The sequence below is a fragment of the Microchirus variegatus genome (genome assembly GCF_963457635.1).
Source record: "Microchirus variegatus genome assembly, chromosome: 23".
Classification (NCBI taxonomy): Eukaryota; Metazoa; Chordata; class Actinopteri; order Pleuronectiformes; family Soleidae; genus Microchirus; species Microchirus variegatus.
The window spans coordinates 6262903-6284776 of record NC_139824.1 but is presented as its reverse complement, the minus strand read 5'-3'; the positions used below and the strand labels follow the sequence as shown (position 1 = coordinate 6284776).

The 21874-nt window shown below is 41.0% G+C and overlaps 1 protein-coding gene across 1 annotated transcript in view; it reads left to right on the top strand.

Annotated features, from left to right (window-relative positions):
• The window catches only part of LOC310944036 (noelin-2-like), a gene marked incomplete at both ends in the record, with an annotated part of 38347 nt that extends 27851 nt beyond the window's left edge, over positions 1–10496 (top strand). The window contains 3 exons of the mRNA XM_083909739.1: positions 8424–8600; positions 8683–8856; positions 10176–10496. Of these exons, the coding sequence (XP_083765865.1) occupies positions 8424–8600; positions 8683–8856; positions 10176–10496 (672 nt within the window). The remainder of the gene's footprint in view (positions 1–8423; positions 8601–8682; positions 8857–10175) is intronic.
• Positions 10497–21874: the final 11378 nt, after the last annotated feature.

Sequence of the window (21874 nt, the reverse complement as noted above, 5' to 3'; positions counted from 1 at the left end):
AAATTGATGTAGTCAGTGATGGTGTTGACTCTCCTCTCCTGTCCATGCCCATGTCCTGCTCATCCAGCGGCACATCCCAATCAGTGCACTTCAAACAGTCTCTTAGGGAATCCTTTGCCTCTGGTCACCACTTCCTGGAATACCTGGTGGTTACAGGAAGCTTCTGTACACATGGTATGTATGTGAGCTGAATATAAACCATGTTGTGATCAGATCTGTCCAGTGGTAAAAGAGGTACAGCCCTGTAAGCCTCCTTCATGTAGGTGTAGAACAGATCTCATGTCCTGTCACGTATTGGGCAGTTCACATACTGTACAAAGCCAGTCAGGCAAGAGGATAAAGAGATGTGATTGAAGTCCCCTGAGATTGCGATGAGAGCTTCCGGGTGCTTTGTCTGTATCCTAGCAACAGCATTGTGGATGATGTCACACGCCGGCGTAGGCTCCACTCTCAGTGGGACGTAAACAACAATGGTGACTATGTATGGAAATTCCCTCTGTGAAACTGAAAAAACAATTGTGGACACGTGGAGGTCAACCAGACACTCAAATTTGTTACTCATTAAGTGAAATTTAATTACATTTTCCATTACTGCCACTACTGTCTAGAGTAGGATTGGGTCAAAATATCTGTTTGGTGATATATCGTTGTCCTTACTCGTACAATACGATAATTGATAATGCCAGGGCAAATATTGATTTTAATAAACAAAGTAAACCCTGCCAGTTTCACCTACCGGGCGGCGCTGCTTGATATCTCTTCAAGGCGGCGCTGCACAAATGAATGCTGGAAATTGGAAGTTACCTGGCTGAAGAAGGGAGTTTACAGCAGGATAATGGTGGAGAGAGCTACGTTAAGAGATGCTCCATCCACGTTCAATACATAGACTTTATACACTTTGTTCTCTATGTTTTGAATAAATAGAGAAATCCTGCACTTTTAACTTTTCACTGACATTTTGTTCAGTTAGACAGATATTGCGATGTATCACTATATGATTGTCTTGCAATATAGTGATTATAATCTTTGTATCATGATATTATTGGTATCGTGGACCATGTATCGTATCGTATCATGAGGTAGAAGCCATTAATAACAATTATTTAAACATTGCCACTTATTTATTTATTAGACTTATAATACAATGTAGGTGTTAATGTCACCTTTATATGTTAGTTACTGAATCATCACCCACCAACTGAGAACATTTAAAAATTTAAACACACTCTTGAGCGAGTCGAGATGAGTAAAGTCATTCTCGTACGTCCTTCGGTATCCATGACTACACTGTCTGCATCGGGTCCCAGTTTGACATTTATGAATTCTTTATTAGCTCATCAGTGAGTGTCCGTGTGCATATGTGTGCACATGCTACATCTAACACACACACACACCTGTCGCTGTATTTGAGAGCAGCTGCTGAGGTGTGAATATCTCCTAATCTGTCAAGATGTCTGCGCGGATCGTGTGTGAGAGTGTGTGTATGAGAGACAGAGAGAGAGAGACAGAGAGCGGGGATGTTTGGTGAAGACGACAGGAGAGACAGGAAAAGAGGAGGTGGATGGAAAGCAAAGAGTAAGACGGTTGATCAAAAGAACAACAGTTGGCATAATTAAGGAGGGGGGGTGAAAAATTAAAAACATAGATGTAGACATTCTAGATATGCTGAATTTTTTATGCATTATTGGTCACTGCTCACACGTCTAATCCTCACATGCAGTGAAGTGATCACTTTTTAATGTGTTATGTGACAAAATACACACCCCTTTTTAGAGGTCGACAGATTATGGTTTTTCCTATGACCGATCCCCACCATCTCATAAAAAATAACTGTTTAACCCTTAGTGCTCACGTGGCACCCATGGTAATTGGTATGGGGGGTGTGTTTATAGGTCACATATTCAGGATTTAGAGAAAAAAAATTGTCTTCTTATGCGTTGTTCAGTCAAAGTTATGATTCATTTTATATCACATTTTTAGTAGTGATATAAAAGTAGCAATAATTGTGCAGAGGTCACAAAATAGACAATTTTTCTTCTTTTTTTTTTCCTTGGTGTCACATACAGAAAGTTCAGCAGATTACAAACAAAATGGCACATTTACAAAGAGAGGAAAGAGAAGAAGTCAGAGACCAGGAGCATTTCAAAATAATGAATAATGTTATCATCATTAAAATTATCTTCATGTGACCTCTTGGCACAATAACTGTTGAGTAATACAGAGCGACACTGAACATAGGACACAATTAGAAAGTGGGAAGCTGCCGCTGTTGCGGGCAAGTGCACCTGCAGTTATAAAACCAATCAGCGATTATTAGACTAAAACATTGAAATATGCTAATAATTCTGATATGTTCATACTCAAAACGGACGGAGCAACCTTAGCTTACCGCTTTAAATGATATGCCATGTTTGTAGTAGAGCTGTGAAAAACAAGCTGTTGCTTGCAAATTTTGCATTCCACTTTTTTACCGTCATCTACCTTTGAAAAATTGCTGCCACACTGATGATGTCTTTGACATGGATGCGACAGGAGGACTTACTGTATTTCACGTCTAATTAATGGCAACGCTAATCTGTCTGTCGCTCATGAGCCAGGGAGCGACAACAACCCACTGGGCTGGACTAAACCAAAATAGTGGAAAACAAAAAGGGGGGTATTCTCTGAAGACAGACTGTTACCTGTGAAACACGGCTGCTCTAAAACACCCCTATTAGACTTGGTACTTTCCTCCTAATGAAATTCACCATAAAAAAAAGAAAAAATAATAATAAAAAAAAATTAGTCGACCAATCACAATTTTGGTCGAGCCAGAGCGTGTCGACCAATTAGTCGACCAGTTGACTTTGACTTTACAGCACTAGCATAAACTAAATAATAAATACATGAAACAGGTAATCTCAGGTCAATTATTAAAAAAAGGAATAGTGTTGCCAAAAATGATTCCTGGCTTGGTATTCATTTTTAATTTTATTTATTTTTTGCTTTAGTAGATTGTAGTGTGATATATAGCTTCAAGATGCAATTTCATTATCAGATATAGTATTTGTGTACTAACTGTGAAATCATAGGCCATTGACTGATAATTGATAATGATTCTGTTGTTTTCTTTGTTCACTCAAAGAAAACTGTTCACTGTTAAATACGGTTTGGACAGCATCCAAATTTTGATGGGTGTTATGGGCGCTACCATGATTAATTGAAAAATGTGGGCTCAGAGAGAGTGCTAAAATTAATAAAATTAAATGAAACATTTATAATTAATATCAAAGGCAGTAACAACGCAATGGTCTCCACCTGAAGTCTGTGAGTGGAGGGGATTAATGCCCTCTTCCGATCAACTGTCAAGAAAAACATGATACTAAACTGAAAACTCACTCACACAGACAGATGTGTCGGACAAAAGCTCTCTATTCAGGTATTAAATAGTAACTAACATTATTTTCTCTAAAACATTGGCATGCTGTTTTATTGATTTCTTTTATCTTTGTTATTTTCTGTTAAGTGTCCTTGGGTGTTTTGAAAGGCGCTTATAAATAAAATGTCATATTATTATTATTACTAAACCCCCTCTTCAAAGGCTAACTTTATTCAAGAGCTTGATTTTGGAAAATACCAAGAATTGGGCTGAGAGTTGTATGATGGAGAGTGGTCTGGTAGTGAATTGGTCAACAGTTGCAGCTGAGTGAGGTGCTCAGTGAGTCGAACCTCTCAATCGCTCACACCAAGCTCTAAGCGCTAGAGAGAGAGCGAGAGAGAAAGACGACAGAGTAACAGCTCAGGTGTTTATGGAAGGGAGAGGAGTCTGGGACAACAAGCCTCGGACTGATTAGACAAGAGACTGATGAAAGCATGAACCAGTGAAGCAAGAGTGGATTAAGAAAGCTAGTGGCAACATGTAGAAATTCAGTACCTCAATACTGTAATCTGTGAAGGTCAGCAAATAACATTACTAGATATACATCAGTGGCGATTTATTTACATTTCAGCACTAAACGTGTGCTAGAACACAATTAGAATGTGGCACTAGTTCGTTCAGAATCAGCTGTTTATCGCGGATGACGGGTTGTCTTCCCACCTTCTCTGGGAGTCAGTGGAGCAGTGGGCAGATGACGCTGGACTTCTGCGTAATGATTGGAGGAACTGTCTGAAAGGCATAACCAATTTTTGATTGACAACGTACAAACATGACAGCGGAGCCTTTTCTGCCTCAGTCCTGTGTGGATTTTGTGAGATAAGTGTGTAGACAAGTAGCTGCTAGTTGTGTGTTATTTGCTCGGCGATATGGATCATATTCATTGTATATATATACACTGTGAGTAGATACACTATTATACCATTTCAGTTTTACGTAATTATAGTGTTTCCATGTTCTAGTTGTTTGTTTGCAGAATTTATGTATGAATAACTGGGCCTGAAATGAGCTTCCCCTGTTTGTTTTCATCTGAAAAATGTGGTTAGTGGTTTTAGTTACACTTAAAATATGGAAGTAAATGTATGAGCATTATACAGCAGATTTTTTTCTTTCTCATGATGGTTATGAAACTGATTCCATTTCTATTTTTACATTCTCTGGTTTACAGTGTTGTCACCCAACCCTACTCTTTCAAAGACAGCCCTTCACACGATCACACTACTTTTAGCATCTTACGCAACTGTTTATTCAATTAGAAGAATTATTTTTAGTGCACACAGCCAAGATAAACATTAATGTCTGTATCAGTGAATCTTCTTTATGGCCAATAACAGTCAGCAGGGTGAGTATCAGCAGAGAAGGATGTCATCATCTAGCTAGTGCTGGGCAGTATGACCATAAATTTATATCCCAGTCTATTTCGAAATTTCAACAGTTTTGCAACGGTTACACAAGTGGTCGACTTCTTCAGCTAAACCTGAAGCATGAGCCACATGCTTCGTTTTTCATATACCTTTCTTGCGGTATATGAAAAATTCAGTTTTTTTGCTTAATATTCCAGCTTTTTTTCTCAATGTTGCAAACATGTCACAAAATTTGAGACCATTGGTGGGCGTTGTGGGCAAAAAAAGAGCTACTATAGTACTACAAAACTACTCACGGCTGCATGAAACTGCTGTAACGTTGTTTTATACGCCACACAAACGAGTGACTTGTAAAGCAGTTAATCAAGAATCAGTTAATGAAAAAGATTAGTTCAGTACTTCCTGCATGACCGGAGCACAGACTTCGTCTGATACAGTCACTGCACTAAAACATGGCTGAACAGGTTGTGATTCAGCTCACGATCGTCGGCTTTCAGCAGTGCTGCAACTGTTAAATATAGAGATTTTAGAAACTGCCATGGTAAATGTTGGAAATGTTTGAAATCTATTTAACTGATCTACAGTTCGGCATCGTTTGTTTTTATTCTTGTGTTGGACATCACGCTCATGACTCTTCCAGTGACGACACACTCTGACCAATCAGAGGTCGGCAGTCCGTCAACATGACGTTTTAGTATCGGCTCAACTCGCTTGGAACCTCACCAGAGCAGGTACTAAAAACTATAACTAATTGAAAAGCAAAAAAAACAAGTAGAGTTGTCAAGCCGAGTTGTGCTAGAACTGTATAATGGTAAAGCCATTAGTTGCGGGGGCTGATGTCTCTCGACTAACCTGTGTGGCAAGGAGGATGCTAGCGAGAGGTCATGTGGTCAGGTAGGTCTATAAGTGGTCATGTGACACAGAACCCTGCTTACTGCTGCAGTAAAGGCGGATTTCCACTGGGCGCGTTACAGGTCGGCGCGCCGCAGCGCTATCGATAGGTAGCAGTTCTATTTATGCCGTTGCCGCTGCTGAATAGCGCCAAGCTCAACAGAGCAGATCGCACCAGACAGCAAGTCCGACACAGACTCAAAGTAAAACACAATATGCATCTCATCTCGTAATGCCCACCTTCAAAACAACAATCATGATATTATCTTAGATATCTTGCCTCTGTTATACAACTCATCTCTTTTAAAACCATTACGCCCCTTCCTAATCAAATATGATGGCTGACCTCCGTGTGATCAGTAAAACCTGTGTTTTTCCTGCCAAAACCTCAAATAACAATAATTGTGAAGATTTGTATTATTGTTATTTGCACCACACAGCCCAACTTACACAGTTTATGTTCCCTGTAAGCTTTAGTTTCACTATGTCATTTATTTAGTTTGTCGGGACTTGTTTGTTGCATAAAAATGGCAGATTTACGAGACAAAGGAAGTGAATTATTCCATATTCAAAACACTGCAGAGAACTGCATTCATGAGCACACAGGGATATTTATTATGATACAGACGCTGCTCTTTATTTTATTTTCGTTTTGCTCCTGTTGCGTCTTCACAACAGTGATCTTAAGGGGGTGATGAGGAATTAAAATGGTACAACAGCCTCCTAAACTAAGGTGTAAGTTTGAAAAAAAAAGAAATAACATTCCCTGCTCACCTTTTTTGCACAAACTGCTGATTGTATAATAAGCATCTGGAGCTTATTTATATGAAGCAAATGGTGCGTTCAAATGCATGAAGACTGCATCTGCCAGAGCACAAAGGGACTTCCTTTTGAAAAACTGCTTTTTGAATTTTTAAAAAAAGTTTCCATTAGATGGGCTGCTGGTGCAGGGAGTAAAAATAAGGGAAGTATTTAGATGAGAGCAAATAATGAGAAGAGAGTGTTGATGGTGTAAAGAGAGAGCAATCAGTCTGATTCATTTTCTTTGCAAACCACAAGCTGAGAACACTGTTATTGAAAGCCCTCAGAATCACTGCAATCAGTTACCTTTGTCTGAAAGTCTAATTCAGTGTGGATTTTAAATATTGTGTCTACAAATTAACTGTCATTTAAAATGGTGCCGCCACTGCTGGAGAAATTTATTTTTCTTTGACCCATGGAAGAAAAGAAGATTCCTTTCATCTGCTCACTCTTTTCTCTCCTCTCTACTTTTTTCTCTGCTGAGGGATTGGTGAATGTCTCTTTCAAAAAATCTTCTCTTCTCAGTTCTTTCTGCTTTTTCATCCTTCACCTCACGTCCCTAATCAACCCCACCATGCTGTCAACACTCAATTTTATTTCCATCCTGTTAATTCTGCCTCCTCATCCCATTTTCTCAGTCTTCTTCCATTTGTGTGATCCCTGATGGCTACTCGTTCACCATCTCCCTCCCCCATTTCTGCTGCCCTATATTTACACCTCTTCTCATTACTCTCAGATTACCTGGTTTTACTTTTCATTTTCATTTAACTGAGTAAGTGGGGGATGTAGGGAATACATCTTCCATATGCAGGATGTATAATTCATCACCTCTAATTATCTACAGGAATTTATAAACTGCAGGAATATGGGGCGACCTGAAAGCTGAATTGTTTGCATGCATACGTTCAGAGCAGCACATTGTTTCTCATCTCCTCTGCACTGTGTTATCCAGATAAAAATGCAAAGAGGTCACACTTAAAAATTACAGAAACGCACAGCACAAAAACTCTTTCAGGTTATTGCTATTTCTATTAAAACATTTTCTCAAATCGGAAAGAAAGATGCCATTAAACCAAAAAACAAGTAAAGCACAGTTATTTAGCATTTGAGACTCTGAGTGAAAAAAATGTCTTAAAGTTCATTAAATGAGATTTCTCATTTTACTCACCGTCACTAGAAATAATAAATTATTTACAGTCTTGGTCCTGACTGAGAGAAGAGGAACCAAACCCTGCAGGACTTAAACATTATTACTAGAGTTACTACTGCCTGAAACATAACAAATAGCTTTAAATGTTGCATTCAGGTTGCACTGTGATTGGTCAAATGCCCAATTCACATCTGGTATTAACATCTGTCCTCAGTGATCCGATCATAGTCAGAACAAAATTATGTTTGTAACAGGTTTTTGAACAAATGTGTCTGCTGTCAGCAGAATAAGACCTTGTAGACAAAAGAAATGATCCGACTTTCAGAGTTAATTCTGTGGCGGCAAATAAATGAACGTTTGAGCACTGATTAGAGTAAGCGTAAGTGATCAGACGACGTCAGCTGAGGAGGCAGTCTCTAATCTGGCCTGAGGACAGATTGTGTTCATGCAGCTCAGAAATGTGGACACGTGTCCTCAAACCACCTCTGTAAATGGTTTCTGTGGTCAGATGTGAGGAAGCACTCAGGGGCTGTTTAGACCTGTGCTAAACGTGGTCTGGCTATGATCGAATCACTCAGATGTTAATACTCTCCCGTCTCAGTCCAGAATACATCATGGCTTGTACACAGAGACCAGAGGAGATGCAGAAGTCTAGTTCTCTCTTGATGAAGATCACCTTGATTTAAATTGCGTTAAAAGTTTAACACGGAATAAGAATATCACCTACTCTGTGTTTGATTTTGCAGCTTGTGAAGGTTGTTATGACCAGAGAGTTAAACCCTCTGTTTCCTTCTTTGTTCAGGTGTGGTCCATGGATGGTTACTATAAGGGCAGACGTGTGCTGGAGTACAGGACCATGGGGGATTTCACCAAGGGTCAAAACTTTGTTCAGCATCTGTTGCCCCACCCATGGGCAGGAACCGGCCACGTGGTCTACAACGGCTCACTCTATTACAACAAGCACCAGAGCAACATCCTGGTAAGAAACTGACTTCTGTATGAGAAGAACACAGTTATCAGTTTGATAATAAGATCACTAAAGGATCTGTGTGTCTTTCCAGATTCAGTACCACTTCCGCTCTCGCAGCGTGTTGCTCCAGCGCAGCCTCAGTGGTGCCGGATACAACAACACCTTCCCTTACAGCTGGGGAGGATCCTCTGACATCGACCTCATGGCGGATGAGACTGGACTCTGGGCCGTCTACACCACCATCCCCAATGCTGGAAACATAATGGTACAGTCTGGAAATAAAAAGCAACAATGTTTTCTCTCTGTGGTTTTAAATTAAAGTTACTGTTGTCAACAGGTTTTTCTCCCCCAACAAAGCTGACAAAGACATTACTGTTGCCATTTGATTTGCATTATTATATTTTTTGAAGTCAAGGTTCGGTTAAATATGCCACTGAATAATTTATTTCAAATGTGATGGAGCATTACCGCGCAACGCCATCAGAACACTGAACTATTCAACGTTGTAATGCAAGGACAAAAAACTTAAAAGTTTGAATCATTACCAGCAGCTCTTGTTTTGTCCACAGACATGTAATGATTTCTTTACAACAGAAAATATTCATGTTTAAGAAGCAAAAAAATAAGAAATCTTGTTAAACTGCAGCCTTGTGATGTACAGTATGTATATGTGTATATGTGATATATACACTCCACAAAAATATTAACGCACAAAGAAAAACTTGTAGTTATTGTTATGTGACAAAACAGAGTAACTATCCAAAAGTAACAGTACAACTTTATCAATGACGTGGCTTTAATTTGCGAGCATTAGGATCAATTTCAAAACAAAAGTCCTGGCGTAATGGCAGGAAGAACACAACGATGATCCAAGTTCACAAACTTCAATAACGTGTGTGTCCACCATTAGCCTCACGCAGAGCGGTACACCGGCAACGAATGGACATCACCAGGTTGTCGATCGTGGTCTAGAATGATCGTGGAATGATGCACATTCAGTTGTGTTGCCACAGCTGTAACGCTCAACCCAGCACTCAGCATGCCAATGGCACGCTCCCTCATGATTTGTGGCATCTGTGGCATATTGACAAGTGACAAAAGTCCACATTTTGGTGTGCTCTTTTACTGACCAGACCATAAGGAGTGTCTGTGCACTGGTCACGCATATTGACCACCACTCTGCCATGCTCCATGACTCTGGTGAGTTGAAATACTCAATCTGAGATTGTAGTCAATAGGAGTGGCCAAGTGACACTGGACTACTGGGTTTGAGCAAAACAAATCATTCCATAAACAAATGCATCAAGAATCTGAGCAAATGTCATGCTGTTTTTTTTCACCATTTCAAGTTTGTGCATTTATATTTTTGTTGAGTATACAAAGACTGAAGCACATGGTATCTCTTCTGTAGCTGTCAGCTAGGTTGATTGCTTTATGAACTGCACAGTGTGTGATTAACTCAACAAAATTGGCTTTTTAAAAGCAGGAAGTATCACCACAGTAACTTTTAACTGAGAGCAGCTTACCACTGCTGTCAGAAATTGTGTGACCTGATAAACTGTCTGTCACTGTCTCTGTCTCCAGGTGAGTCGTCTGGACCCTCGTACACTAGAAGTAGCCCACAGCTGGGACACAGGGTTTCCTAAGCGCAGTGCAGGGGAAGCCTTCATGATCTGCGGCACACTGTACGTCACCAACTCCCACCTGGCCGGGGCCAAAGTCCACTTTGCCTACCACACCAACTCCTCCACATACGAGTACACCGACATCCCCTTCCACAACCAGTACTCCCACATCAGCATGATGGACTACAACCCCAGAGAGAGAGCGCTGTACACATGGAACAACGGACACCAGGTCCTCTACAATGTCACACTGTTTCACGTCATCCGGAGCGACGGATAGATCACACGTAAGAAATGGTAACGAAACACGGTAGAGATGGAGAGAATTGATTGTTGACAGGTGCAGCATCACACACACACACACGCACACACACGCACACGCACACACACACACACACACACACACACACACGAATGACTATGAGTGTCAATTGGAAATAGTCTACCATCTGTGTTTGGAACTGTATGATTTCTTGGCAGAGAAAGCGTATAACTAGACACAATACATGGTTGTTGAACACCGGTCTAAAGGTCACAGACAAGAGTATTTATCAAGGTGAAGCCAAGAAAATTAACTGCTTCTGCTACAGAGCCACTGATAGAAAGAAGGAAGTCAGACAGTTGGAGCTCATCCATATTCTGTTGCATTTCATTCCACTTGTGTCTCAAGATTTGATTTTGCAAGTTGAGGTCAAATTGTCGAAGGAAAAAAAAAAAACCTTTGCTTGTGAACTACATTTAAACAAGGTTTAAACCTCGAGCTAGGACGACGGTCCCCGATGGAGATGTTCTGGGTTTGTGATGTGATTGTGGACGTGTTCAGTCAGCATGGTTGTTCATTCAATAAACCTTACTGTCATACAACACTGTTGTTGTCTCTGTTTTGGATGAGGGAGCGCTCAAAGACCAAGGGGTGAGCCTAACCAGGAACTAACATTACTATTAGAACCTGAAAATGAGCCAATTTTGTGTTATACAAAATATATAGTCAACATTTTGAATTAATGGACTCCACAAGCACATGGTTTAATTAGTTCTCATTTAAATGATCAATACCAGTGTGATTGAACAAGTGACGTCGGTGGATTTCAAAAACTGTCACGGTGCTCGTGAAATCTCAAATCTCAAGGCTTTGCAAATGTTTTTTTTTGTTTTGTTTCGAAACAGTCGATTTTTTTTAAATAAGTCAGTCTATGGGAGATCCACAAAAAATCCACCTTATTCCAGGAGGTACCACTGTAGAGCTGATTATGGGTGGAACTTCTAGGGCAGAAGAGGACGTAGCTGTAAGCTCCTTCGTTCCAGTGGCTCTCCGCGGTGGCGGTTACGTGGCAACGGGATCGAGCTGGTCTTACAGCGCATGAACATCCTGCCGTTTGTATTTCACCTGATGTTGAGACTAAAACCCCGGCCCGGTGATGTGGGACACTCAGGCTTTGACTCTTTGTCTTGTTTCCCACCTCTTTTAACAAAACACAACTGAGCTTATTGCTGTGTGAATACTGATGTGCCTGAGCTATATTTAGGAAATACAGTCACTATTGAGTTTCATTGTTTTAATGTTATTCCTGTACACAGTAAAGCAGTCAGAGCAAGAGTCAATTTAATTCTTTATATTCAACTTTTAGTGCTACGTTAAAACAAAACGAAATCCCATTTCTACGCCGTCTAAATCAGCATTCTTACTTAAATGCTGCAACATGTACTGTGGAGAACACGGTTTCTCAATCCTGATCCCAGGGACCCACTGCCCTGCATGTTCTAGAAGTTGTGCAGGTGTGTTGGATCAGGGAAACATTGAAAAAAAAGGAAGGGTAGTGGGTCCCCACGACCAGGATTGAGAAACCCTGGTGTAGAAGAAGGCAGAGCCACGGTCACATCATCCTGTTTGAGGTCGAACAAGTGTTCCCATATATTACATTTCACAATTTCACAAAAAAAGAAAGAAAAGGTACCATGGAAAACGCTGGTTCTGCTTCAGCAACAGGAATCACCAGACGTTTCGCCCATAATCCATGCAAGGTTTTATGGGGGATAGGAATAGAATGGTGGATGTAAAGCATACCTTACTGACACAAAACTGAATCCACTTAAAAACAAGAGTGAAGTAACGACACCATTACAAATGTTCTTCCATCTGGCAGGAAGAAGGTCTCTCACCACACTGCCTCTCTGCTGTAGTTCTGAAATGTGCAGCCTGAATCACCTCAGGTGATATTTACTGTCTGGAGAGGAGAGAGTAAGATGTCTAAGAGGAAGGTAAAACAAAAAACAAAGGGTGAGCAAACATCATGGAGGTGTGTGGTGGGGAAAAAAATGTGTTTCCCTCTCTGGGTAAATACTGTATAAAGCAAGTCAAAACATCCACAGACAATCGATACAGACATTGCAGACAAACACATTTTTATCTGAAGGTTTTTCTCAACAAATGGAGACAAATAGAGGAAGGAATAAACAGACACGTTGCTTTAGAAGTTTGTGTAGTTCCCCAGCTAAACCACCACTTTTACATGGATGTATGACCAGGAAGCTTTGTCAAATTAAATGTCGATCTGTACCTAGAAGGGTGTTAAAGCTGCAGTAGGCAGGATCGCAAGGAAAATAGCTGATTGTTAAAGCGGAGCTAGACCGGAAGTACAAATTATTGTTTCTGCGCCATTGCCTCGTTTTTGAAGCCCTGAAGGTTCGAAACCAACAGTTCAGCTACTGCTGAGAACGCTGTGTTGTATTGTTATCTCGGGCTCAGCAAGATTTATGAAAAAACACGGTCCGGTTACGTAAACTGCATTTCTCCTGAACAGCGGAACCTCCTGCTCCGTGCACTAGTCCGGGTACATCCGGTTGCGTACATTGAACAGCAGAAGAAGAAGAACGTCCGTTGTGGAGGTGTTTCACTTGTGACAGTGTCTTCTGACTCTGGGTCCGACTCTGGGTCAAAGTCATAAAAGGGATTGTTTGACCACTTTATGGCTGTTTTAAGTTGATTATAAGGTCATTCGAAGGGCTAAAAGTGAGATATGCAACTAGAGTACTTTTTAAATCAAGTACTGCAATGTCTCCTCAAAATTGTGTTTCCATCACGGTACAGTACAGTACGGCTTGGTCAGGCTTGCGTATCGACTGTGAACAGTAGCTTTCCTTGAGATATGTAGCGTGACGCCGTATCGGTGCGGCGACAACAAACAATGACATCGAACGCAACACAACAGACAACAATGTCGCAGTCCGTTTTTTTTTCTGCTCAGCTTTGTGGCCGTCAAATCCAGCTTGAGAATAGACTGCTGACGAAACACCGGTCGCAAGAGTGACACTTTCCTGTCGCCCAATCGGCTGGATTTAGCTCCTCCTGGACCGGACTGTACCATTTTACTCTGGTACCCCAAGGACAGGGGACTGAAAAATGGAACGGTTGGTGCCAGTTTGGTACTATTTCTAATGGAATCTCAAAAGAAATATGTACTGTTTTGTCCCCAAGCGCTACACTTATTCCTTGTGTTTTTCACAACATAAACTAGAAAAGCACTCAGAGAGCACAGACCTCCGCCAAGGCGGCTCAATTTAACATTTCCTTAATCCATAATGACATGAGTTCAGACAGGTGTACGTGCTTCTTTTCACTGTATCACAGATCCCGTGATATTGAGAGATAATTATGGATTATTGTAGTCCAAAGTTGCCTTTACTGGGACTGGACTGGACTTTACTGGACTGGGTTTTATCTCGCAAAGCAGTACACAAAATATTTGTTTTTCGGGTGACGTTCTCTTGGAAGCCATTTACAGCATAAATTTTGTGTTATCCTGTGTTTTTCCGTGTTTCTAATTGATCCCATCAGTGTGATGGATTATGTGACCTCATGGTGGAGTGTGGTTTTGAGTTTGGGTCAAGCGCAGCCGCAAAGGTGAACCTGCTTGTTATTATTTAATTGGCTATGAGCTGAAAAGGGAGGACAGCGTCCACAGGGAATAGTCAGTAATGTTTGCTGAGACTAACACACACACACACACAGAGAGAGACACACATGATCAGGGACAAAAGGACGGAGGAGAATGGGACAGCAGTGTCACAGATGATCGTCAGATCGATAAAAAGCATAGAGGGACAAAAATCATGCTCTATATTTGTGGATCTAATCGTGGAAACGTCATAAATGGTCATTTGGTTGCTATGGTGACAGTCGTGATGTGTCCAGCTGCTTTGAGTATGGTTCACTGCTTTGAAAACCTGTCCTGACTCCAATTATCTTCCCCAAACCTTCTTTTTTTTTTTTAAATAGTTGAGACATTTAAATGAACACAGTGTTGGAATAAGTTCATCTTTCTTCGACCAAACCTGACAAGTGATGAAAATATCTTTATACAGACGTGCCGGTAATTCTAAAACCAAGAGTGGAAAATCCAATCTCATGTATCAATAAACTGTGAAGATCATCAAATATTTCGTAGCAGTCTGCACCATTTGTTTCTTCAGTCTGTGATTTCCAGGATTTCAAACAGCAGCCTCCAGAGAAAACAGATGTGATCCTGATGCACCCGTTCATTTGAGTTCCAACGCAAAACAAAGGCAACACGCTGATAATCGCACTAGTTAGAGGTTAATAATAAACGACAGGCTTCCACCGTGGTCCTGATAAACTCCAATTAAACTCCTTTACCTCCACCACTCAACAACCTTTTCAGAGTCATGTAAACGACATGATCTGAGCGTGAACCTAGAGTGATTACGTGACCAATCAGAGGGCAGTGCAGAAAGAGCGGGCGATCCTATTGGCTGCATGTACACATCCCCTTTTTTTTGTTTCAAACATCATGACAAAAAAATCAATGCAACATCTCAAAAGTATTGTTCAAAAAGTAGGTCCTACCTCTTTTCTTTTTCAATGTAAAAGTCTTAAATCAGGATTTTCTTACAGAACAGAACTATTCATATTGTACCATATTACCATATATCTTGAAAATAAAGTATTTTTAAGCTGTATAATAGACTGTATAATAGTTCTGCTTCCTTTGATTTCATTATCCAAACTCCTCCACAAAATGCAATGCACATGCTCTTCAAATTTTACACATTATATTTTCCTCTAAGGTTACACCCATCTTCTTTTTCAATGAATACATTTTGAATGTTACCAGAAAGAAGAGGGGTCTCAAAATTGTACATACCATAAACATACTATATATATATATATATACATATATAATATAATACGTACCATTAACCATACACACATCTTCTGGAAATGTCCTCGTTTTGGGATATGTAATACCTAAGCAATGTAGAGTTATGTACCTTGGAATTTTGAATGACAACATTCAGGACAATGATAGGTATTTAGTCAAAACACACAAAAATGGTCACAAAAATAAAAAATAACTAAGTGGGAGAAATGGATGCGTGATGATGTAGTGACTGATGATGATTTTAATAAATATTCTACATATTTTTGAAAATGCCTGTAAGCATGATTGTTATTTTAGTTTTGCTAAATCTGTTCAATTCTGGAGCAACGGTGTTATGGATACATCATCTATATCATGTATATCTATGTTTATTTGTAATATCAATACAAATTTCAAAAGGGTCAACGACAACAACTAAAAAAAAACTCTATTTGAACATAAATTTGATGATGGCGAAACTTTCCGGGAGAAAAAAGTTTGTTTCTTTGCGTCTGACCTGTTAAAATGTTTATTTTAACATGTCCACCTGGTGCGTGTGGGTTTTCTCCAGCTTCCTCCCACAGTCCAAAGACATGTAGATTTGGGGATTAGGTACATTGGACACTCTAAATTCACTGTAGGTGTGAATGTGAGAGTGAATGGTTGTTTGTCTCTATGTTTCCCTGTGATGGACTGGTCGATCTGTCCAGGGTGAACCCCGTCTATTTCCCTATGTCAGCTGAGATTGGCACAGCGCCCCCCTGTGACCCTCATGTGGAGGATAAAGTGGTAGAAGATGGATGGATGGATGGATGGACGTCCACCAACTTAACTTCTAATGGACACACAGCTCACCACATGTCCATGGCTGGTATTGAAGTTTGCTGTGCCTTACAGACATGTTACATAACACGCTGGCACAAAGCCTCACTCTGCTTCCTCAAGTGAGCACCATTGTTGGACTCGCGTTGCAGTGACAGACTGTGTGGACTCCCTGAGTATTTACCTCGCATTCCTTCCATCCCTTTGTGCTTCCCTTCCCTTCCTTTCCCCCCCCGTCTCTCTCTGTGTCTTCTTTATTTACCCACCTCCCTGCTGTCTTTGGCAAGGCCCCCGTCATTTTGGCACGGTTCCTGCCGCAAGGTTCCCTTCTCTCTCCATCTATCACCAATCATTGGCTCAGATTTTCTGCATTGTGGAAGTGCTTCACTGGAAGACCCACACAGGGATAACACAGTCATGCACACACACACACACACGCGCGCGCACACACACTCCGAAACAGCCTTGGACAAAATGCTGCTCAGTGTGGCATGCACACTGGATATATCATTTTTACCTTTTTATTTATTCATCTCCATCTTTCCTTCTTTCCACTAGCTTGTGTCTCCTGGGCAGATATCAGCCCGATTAATAATTTACTGCAGTTAAAAGAGACCACCTGAGGGGGGGCAGAGGACGGAGTAGAGACAACAGAACAGGAGGAGGCAAAGTGAGGAGAGATGGATGAGTTCAATAAGAGAGATAAAAATCCTGTTATGGCAATATGAGGTAAGACAGGAGCTAATGCTCAGGCTGAACGCACGTCGATGTGTAGAGTCTGAGACGAACGGCCTGTGATCGTGTTTAAATAATGATGGATCGATCGGGTCATTGAACGAGGGCACAGGCTGCAGGACGTGCCTGGGAGGGAAACACAGGGAGGTGGCAGGAGGGAGAAGAGGAGGAGGAGGTCAGAGGAGGTGGCAGGTCGTTTCCCTCAGAAGAAAACAGGGATGTGAACGAGCAGCACAGGGGCTGTCGGGGTCACACAGAGAGAAAACAGAGGCGCAGGTTCCACTGGGGCTCATCTGCAGTTCTATTAATAGAAGTCAGCACACTGGGGATGAGAGAGGAACCAATTAGGTTTAAGCCTCACTAGCAGTGGCAAACCCTCCCTCTGTCTCTCTCTCTCTCACACACACACACACACACACACACACACACACACGTTTACAAAGCTGTCAGACTTATTGTCCCTGTCACTTAGTGTCTCCCGGTTTTGTCTCTTTTGGGACCTCCGCTCCATGTGAAGCGTCGCTGTAAAACCCAGGCTGCTCAGGATGACCCTCGCTGATGTTTGTCTGGCCATGATGTGTACAGGAATGTTGCTCATATCGGCCTGATGCTCTCGGGAATACTGTGTACCTGGTATTCCTTATGTTGTGGGGATCTACATCTGTTTACACCAGGGTTCTCAAAATCAAATATTAATATTTATGATGATATTTCCCTTAATTTCACATTAAAAGTGATTGTTTTGATATGGAAGGAAAAATAGAAATAAATGGGTCAAAAGGGTCCTATGTTCCCCGCTTTCCCCAAAAAGGACTGGGTAAAAAAAAGGTCCTATGTTCCCCTGTCACATACAAAGTGGGGAACATAGGACCTTTTTTGGGAAAAACGGGAAACATAGGACCTTTTTTAAAAAAAAAAAAAAAGGCTCCTACTGGATAACGTGTTTCCATGACGACTGACCGGAAAAAGATGCGTGTGACGTCATGTTTACGTGCCGCGGCACCAGAGTCCAGTCACCGTTTACCAGTTAGCTCCTTTAGCGCCATTAGCACGCCTACAGTCAAACTGTTTATTAAACTAAAAGAGCAGCGCTGCAAATAACCAGCGTACCTGTGTACTGCGTATGTGTGCCTCTGTTTTTAAAGTTTAGCGTTACTTTAGAGGCTCATTTTAACAATCGGGAGGCACGTAAACATGACGTCGCGCGCGTCTATTTCCGGTCAGTCGTCATGGAAACACATCATGCTTAGCACTAGAAATAACTCATTATAAGTTGATATTAAGTGGCGGGCTTCATGCAATTGATTTGGGGGCCGCAAGTTTGGTTTATACAGTAACATCATGGGGTCAAAAATCAAGTTCCCATACTACATTTTAAGCTAAAGGTCAGGATTAGGTTAAGGTTAGGTTTAGGCCAGTAGAAATAAATGTAAGTCTGAAAATCATCATGGAAACTAGTGTGTGTGGCTGATGTAGATCAGCAGTGTTGCTCAGTGACAGCTGTGGTTTAAATCTTATTTAAAGAGGCATCACGCAAATTGTTTTGTCCAGAGCAGTTGCAGGAGGAACACTCTTATTGTTTGGTGCCTGTCAAAAAGATGCTGCAATAGCACGACACTAGTGCTTCTTTTTCCCCAAGGAGGTTGTCAACACCGCCGAAAACAAACACGAGTGAAAAGTCGCAGTGCTCTTCAAACATTTCACAGCTTCTCCTCTGGGGTTTTCTGACTCCTGAAGTAGACGCAGTCTGTTACTGTCCAGAGCAGAAGACGAGCTGTGGTCGTTCTGTGCCTTTTTCCTGTTTTAATTTGAAACCAATCGTTGTTCTCTCGTTACAGATGGCTCCACGTCCTTGTTACGTTCACCTGTGTTCACACCTGCAGGATTTAGTCCTCCCTCATCAGTCTGTTCATTCTCCTCATGGAGATCCGGCACTTTCTCTCTGTTGAGTCTCTCGTGTATGACCTATGTTTTCAATGACTCTCCCCTCAGATTGGCAGGAAGTCAGAATAATCCTGCTGCAGTTGTTAGAGTATTGTTAAGGATCAGATGGTTGTGTTGCCGACCTAGTAAGGAGTAAGGAAAATGGAAAATGTATGTAGCCTCTTCTCCACTGAGTGAATACAGAACATGCTCTTGTTATAAGTCTGTGTCTATCACTCGCTGTCTTTCCCACTCTTTTATTTCTTCATTAATTCATTAATGGGGTTCCTTTTCTCTCTCGAGGTTGAGTTGTTTCAGTCAATTATGCCGTTCAACCATCTGCCGTTTGGATCAGTGTCATTAGATACAAGAGAACGCTATTCTCTTTGGGGTTTTTGTTGGTTTTAGTTGCACAATGGGTGTCATGAATTAAAAATTTACCACATCCCAGTGGCTAAAATGATAATGTAGTGAAAGCAAGATGAAGGCTAGATGAACAGAAAATCTTCATTACAGTGTGCAGTTCTACCTTTAACATCGTTGTGTAAAGTGGGCATCGCCTCAGTAACTCTGGTGCATGTTCATCTATAAAATTATCCTTCCTTCATCCGTTCATCCATCCATTTTCTGGAGGGTGCTGGTGCCAATCCCAGCTGAAATAGGGCAAAAAGAGGGGGGGACACCGTGGACAGGTCGCCCAGTCCATCACAGGGACACGTAGAGACAAACAAACCATCCACTCCCACATGCACGGGCAGTTTAGAGTGTCCCATTTGTTTAATCATCAACTCTACATTTTTAGGCTGTGGTGTGTGTGCTAAGCTCTCTTCTTTTTTTTATTTTATTTTTTTTACTTATCCTTCCCTTTTAATTTGGAAACAAGGAAGTCACAATCTCCGCTCATTGGACATTTTACAATTTTCTGTTCCAAAAGTAAGAACAGAACAGCACCTGTAGGTTGGAACAATCTTCAACTTCATGTTCAAAATCTAGTTCTCATGACTTGTTTTAAAGATCTGGAGTCTATGTTGTCTTGTGTATGCAAGTACATTTTCATTTGGCTAATTATTTGTTGTTGTCATGCTCCGTTTTTATCCGTGTCATTTTATTGTGTAAAATGCCCCTTTTATTTTGACGTTTTCTTGTCTCTGTCTGTGTGCACTTTACTTTTCCTCTCTGTGATCAGCCCAACCTGTTTCACCTGTGCCTTGTTCGTCGTCTCCTTGATTCCTCAGTGTATTTAAACCACACCTTTTCGAGTTTGTCTTCGTTTGTCGACCTCTCCGCACAAACTTTTTGAGCTCTTCGTCTTAGGGTTTTTGTCACCTAGCAGAGGATTTTTGTGCATGCACGTGTGTGTGTGCTCCTGTGCACTTTCTGAACTCTGTTTTCTGTTTGAATTGTCGAGTGAGAAGCAATTATTTGTCCCGCGCCTGCGTATAAACACACATTTGAGGATCTTCGTTCCTGTTTGCCTGCCTTGTTGTTTTTTCGTGTTAAATAAAGACTGTAACTTCCCACTGTTCTGCATCTGGGTCCAGACCTGTTTCCTTACAGTTGTCAGATTTTATTTTATTTTTTCAATTTCTTTTAAATTATTATTCTATTTGAATAATACCGTAACTGTAGTGCTGCTATCCTGGCAATGTCTACCCTGTAAAAGAGATCTGTGACATCAATGGGTCTAACCTGATTTTTTAAAAATACTCAACAAAAATATAAACGCACAAACTTGAAATGGTGACCAAAAATAGAGTTATGACATTTGCTCAGATTCTTGATGCATTTGTTTATGGAATGATTTGTTTTGCTCAAACCCAGTAGTCCAGTGTCACTTGACCACTCCTATTGACTACAATCTCAGATTGAGTATTTCAACTCACTAGAGTCATGGAGCATGGCAGAGTGGTGGTCAATATGTGTGACCAGTACACAGACACTCCTTATGGTCTGGTCAATAAAAGGGCACACCAAAATGTGGACTTTTGTCACTTGTCAATATGCCACAGATGTCACAAATCATGAGGGAGCGTGCCATTGGCATGCTGAGTGCTGGGTTGAGCGTTACAGCTGTGGCAACACAACTGAATGACGCCGTATTCATCAGACATGTCACCTATCGAACACCTTTGGGTTTGGGTTCCAGTTCCATTTCCGCAGAAAGGCCGCCAACTTCAAGTGGCTCTGCAGGAGGAATGGGACAACATCCCCCAGGCCACCATCGACAACATGGTGATGTCCATGCGTCGCCGGTGTAGCGCTCTGCGTGAGGCTAATGGTGGACACACGTGTTATTGAAGTTTGTGAACTTGGATCATCGAACCCCATTGTGTTCTTCCTGCCATTACTCCAGGACTTTTGTTTTGAAATTGATCCTCACAAATAAAGCCACTTTATTGATAAAGTTGTACTGTTATTTTTGGATAGTTCCTCTGTTTTGTCACATAACAATAACTACAAGTTTTTCTTCGTGTGTTTATATATTTTTTTGAGTTTAAAAAAAATTAAATAAATATCAGGTTTCAGCAAAAAACAAACACAAAACCCCTCTTGTTTCTCCACCTGGGTTTGGACTTTTACGACTCATAAATATGGTTTAAACAGGATCGGTTAATTGAATTTATTGTGTTATCACAGAATCAGTGGATTGATCCTTGCATCTGTCGACAAAACAAACTGGTTTAAGCCTCATAAACTCCACAGGGACGATGAGGACTCAGAGGTTTCACCATTATTAAGATGAACGTTCTGAAAATAAGACTCTTTATAATATTACCAAAAAGTAAAAACAATGAATTTCAAGTTTGCCAATGTCAGCTGCCACATTAGAAGATTCAAAGCACAATTATAAGTAGGAATGAGAAAGAAATCAGTTTTACACGGCTCATAACTGATCTGTCCTAGATTCACATGTTTTATGTGCGTGTCTGTGGGAGTGAGAGGCAAATTATGAAGAACTGTAAATTGAATAAAAGCTCTGTGTAGATCTTGATACATAACTAACAGAAGCCACGTAGAG